Source organism: Triticum dicoccoides, chromosome 5B (genome assembly GCF_002162155.2).
Source record: "Triticum dicoccoides isolate Atlit2015 ecotype Zavitan chromosome 5B, WEW_v2.0, whole genome shotgun sequence".
In the NCBI taxonomy this organism is placed as follows: domain Eukaryota; kingdom Viridiplantae; phylum Streptophyta; class Magnoliopsida; order Poales; family Poaceae; genus Triticum; species Triticum dicoccoides.
In genome coordinates this window covers 700,507,890-700,511,965 of record NC_041389.1, presented here as the reverse complement: position 1 = coordinate 700,511,965, position 4,076 = coordinate 700,507,890, and the positions used below count along the sequence as shown (strand labels likewise).

At 43.4% G+C, this 4,076-nt stretch overlaps 1 protein-coding gene across 2 annotated transcripts; it reads left to right on the top strand.

Moving 5' to 3' along the window:
• The first annotated feature begins 1,353 nt into the window (after positions 1-1,353).
• LOC119306728 lies at positions 1,354-3,744 on the top strand. 2 transcript variants are annotated; one of them, XM_037582871.1, is made up of 2 exons: positions 1,354-1,460; positions 2,282-3,744. In XM_037582871.1, exons 1-2 carry the CDS (start codon positions 1,363-1,365, stop codon positions 3,462-3,464), a joined length of 1,281 nt encoding a protein of 426 aa, XP_037438768.1. In that variant the 5' UTR covers positions 1,354-1,362; the 3' UTR covers positions 3,465-3,744. The 2 variants fall into 2 exon arrangements, with proteins under 2 accessions (XP_037438768.1, XP_037438769.1); XM_037582872.1 differs by having other exon boundaries at positions 1,357-1,460; positions 2,285-3,744.
• The last annotated feature ends 332 nt before the right edge of the window (positions 3,745-4,076 follow it).

Genomic DNA, 4,076 nt, shown 5'->3' with positions numbered 1-4,076 from the left:
GCGAGCATAGATGAAGGAGATGGGGTCAGGATGAGTATAGAGGAAACACATGGTGATGATAACGGAAAATGAAGAGGCGTGTGATGGTTGCGAGAGGGGGCAAGCACGCAAGAGGACAATGTAGCTGGGGAGGCTACCCATTTTGTGCAATTGTGCAATGTATGACCTTTCAATAAATTGTTCAAATTTTTACGTCTCCTTGTTATTCTGAAGCAAAGCATGGTCATAAAACTGGTGGTGGTTAATTTCATGTTTGGTGAGACCATAATCTCGTAATTATCACCCATACAAATGAAAAGCACATAATTTGAAAATTAAGACGAGTTATTTATAGATGTATTTTTTAACACAGTACAATCAAAGTCGCACACATACATAAGCATACACTCAACCCTATGAACGCACGCACGCACGCACATCCTACCCATATGAGCACCTTCAGCGACTTGAACTCTGGTGGACAGGGGATATCACTGTCCTCCTAACCATCCAACCACAGGTTGGTTCGCATTATTAATGTATTAAACATAAGCAACATGGACAAGAGCAAGCATCCATAGGAAAAAAAATCATATTATAAAGAAAAGGAGTCCAATAGCAAGACAACACAACATTGATCAACCCCTATTGATGCCAAGTTTCATGTCTTGAGACTACATTTACCTTTTCTGGAATTATAACACAATAAGCTCAATGATGATGGAGTGCTTGTCCCTGCGAGATGGAGTCCGGTTTGCTTCGCTTCGAGGATTCCCGCGTGTGATCATGGAAGTCGACTGCTTGGAGCTGGTGAAGCTCTGGCAACATCGCCACAATGCTCGGTCTATTGTGGCTCCTTTACTTCTAGAAATAGGAGAGCTATGTAACATTTTTTTCCTCTTTCGATATTCAGCATGCAAATCGGTCGGCGAACCTTCCGGCGCATCTATGTGCCAAGCGTGCTTGCACATTGAATGTTACGGAAAGCTGGCTCGATGAGACCCCCAGCTTCTTGGTGACCAGCTTATTGGCTAACTGTCCCAGGAATGCGTTTATTGAATAAAGCTCTCTGATTTTCCCAAAAGAAAAGAAAGGAATTTTAAGTATTAAAAAATATTTTATTGTAAATATTTTTACTTCTCTCATAATCTGTCTTTGCTTCTTGAGAAGAAAGAAGATGAAAAGAGAATAAGAAATAAAAAAAATTAAAAGATCAAGTGGGCCGACTTGTTTATCTGCTGGCTGAGGCCCATCCTTTTCTTTTCGGGGGCCCATACTAACCAAGTCAGTGCAAGGTCTCCCACGAGGGACGAAGCGGACTATCTCCAAAAAAAAAAACGAGGGATGAAGCGGAAGGGAAACCTGTAGTGGTGCGCCGCCCCCATGGCCGGAAGCCGTCGCCGCCGCCGCCGCGGAAGAGCGCTGCTGCGGCAGCAGGGCACCGAACCCTCGCCGGCGGAAGACGCCGCTCTCAGCTCCAGGTCCGCACCCTGACCCCAACCGTAACCTCGCTCGTCTCTCCTTTTTCTTCCAAATTTTATTTAGGGTTTGTTTATTAGTTATAAGCGGATGCGGTTGGTCCATCGAAACTATAATCAGTACCCGCTCTAGTGATTTCGTAGTGAAATTAGGGTCCTTTAGTAGTGGTGGTTAGTGCACTGGCCTCCCCTGAATTTGGATCTCCAGCACTGTCTAGTGTCTACAAGGTGCGTGATTCAGTTTATATTCATCACTTGATGTGATTCAGTTTAGTGCGTGCTTTTGTTGGACCCAAGGTAGAATCAGCAAAGAGTGCCTCTCATTTTCATCAGCATATCGTCTCTTGTTCATTTGGTCCTTCTCATGGAGCATGGTCATGGTGCTGCCATGAAAAATAATAGATAATGGCCAAGTGAATTGCAGATAAGAAAAACTCATCACATATAAGTTGAAGAAGGGGTGCATACTATTGCGTTTTTAGCAAAATTATCACTTATTGCTATTTATTTTGAGGATACTCTATAACACACCCTCTCTGTCATGATTTGAAGATATAAAATTGTAGATAGCATTGCCTCACACACTGAAGATATTATAGTTATGCTAATGTAGAAGAAAAAAAAGCAGATCCTAGCTCGTAGGTGGTTCTGGAGTAGCTTCTTCTAATTGGAGTTTGGCTTTGTCACAGTTGACACTCCTCTTTGCCTTATTGTTCAGTTAAGCGTACTGCATTTCTTGTAGTATATTAACAACTTGGAGTATTCATTAAAATATTTATGTTTCAGTTCTTTATTTAATCCATTATTCTTGAATTTCTATGTAGCAGAGAAGTTACTACTGTGGAGAGTCCCTGCCATGCCTCAGCCTCTACCTTTTTGCCTTTGCCTGGACCTTATGTTTGTGCGGATCTCCTGGACAGCCTGCTTCATGAAATTATTGCTCTCTTTAACTCATTCCAAGACTTTCTTGCTTTCATTGGCACCTGCCACTCATGGCGCACTGCAGTCTCTACCTTTCCCTCTGTGTATACATTCAGCTTCCCGCCACTCCATTTCAAACCAGATGGTCCATATGTTCATCCACATAGTGGGGATATCAAGCCCATCCTTTTATCTAATTGCAGATGGCAGCTCAGTGATCCTACCAAGAAAAACCTATCCCTTGTGTGCTCAGTGCCTGAAAATAGTCCAAATGCAATGCACTATTTGGGCTGCTCATATGGGTATCTTATCTTCTCCGACGAGGAGCACTGCCTCCTTGTGGATGTGTACACTGGTACCAATGTGAAGCCCCCCAAACTCCCACCCAACAACAATCTTGGATACTTTTGTGGCATAGGCATCCTTACGGCTCCATTAATTTCAGCCAACTCTCGCCTCCTCCTTTTCTCGAGGGCTTCCATGTTCGAGTGGCAGGTTGGAACAAACTCCTGGTCAGAGCACCCTCTTGATCTTGGCCGCGAACGCATCTATCAAATTGTGTTCTTCAAAGGTGATATCTTTGCCATAGATGCTCTTATGAGGCTCCACGCTATACACTTGACACCTCGGTTCAGCATGCGAGAAGTACCAATTCAATGGGAATTCCTGCCTAATAACTCATGGTTGGTGGTCTGTGGTGACATGCTTCTCATGGTTGCCCAAAGGTTAAACTCTGGCGGATTGGATGGCTCATCCTTTAAGGTCTTTCGACTCGACTTCACTGTTGAACCAGCTAAGTGGGTGAAGGTGGAGAAGTTGGAAAATATTGCCCTGTTTGTTAGCCTTGATAGGAGGGATCCTACATTTTCTTGCATGAGCCCAGAAAGATGGGGAGGAAAGAGTAACTGCATTTATTTTGCAAAGCTATCTGAAGATCCTGATGAAACTTGGACTTCTGCTGAGCTTGGTCAGCTAGTGCCGGAGAACGCAATTCACCCCATGTTCTATGGTATGTCATTCCCTCCCGACTGCGGTCTACTGAGTAACCAATGGGTGTTCCCCAGTTTAATTTATGGTTCTGGCTAGTGATCCTATCATGGGGTTCTTATCTTAGTTAGCAACTAGTTCTGTACCCGTGATGGTTTTTGACTTTGGGAGCAACGTTTTGTGTTCAAGTACAATTGATCTCTATTGGCATTGTGTTGTTATGCCTGGTTGTATTGTTCATTTGTCATCTGCTTGCGCCGGGTTTCAGCCATGTGCTGATAAATGAGACATATCGTCAAGTATAACTTGGGTACTGTTCTGGACAAACTCATCGTGTATTCAACTTTACTAAACCTATCTCATTATGTGTACATGCTGGGGTGCTCTAAACCATCACCTTGGATCATGTTTCTTTTTGCTGCATTGAATTGGATTGGATCGTTCATTGTTGAACTGAATGTAATGTACCGGATGGTGGTTTTCTTCCCCTTTTTAGTTGGTAATCTGTTGATGGAGCAGGAGAAAGCTTGTATGTGTACTCTGGAACCACTCTGGAAATCAGTCTTGTACCTCGTGTATTCTGTATGTACAACTTGGACCTGGCGGTAAGGGCAAGCAATGGCTCCATCTCACATAAGGAACCAGTTTTCTTTTCTCACGTATACAAGTACATCACTTATAGACTAGCTCATCATTTTGATTTAGAAGAAC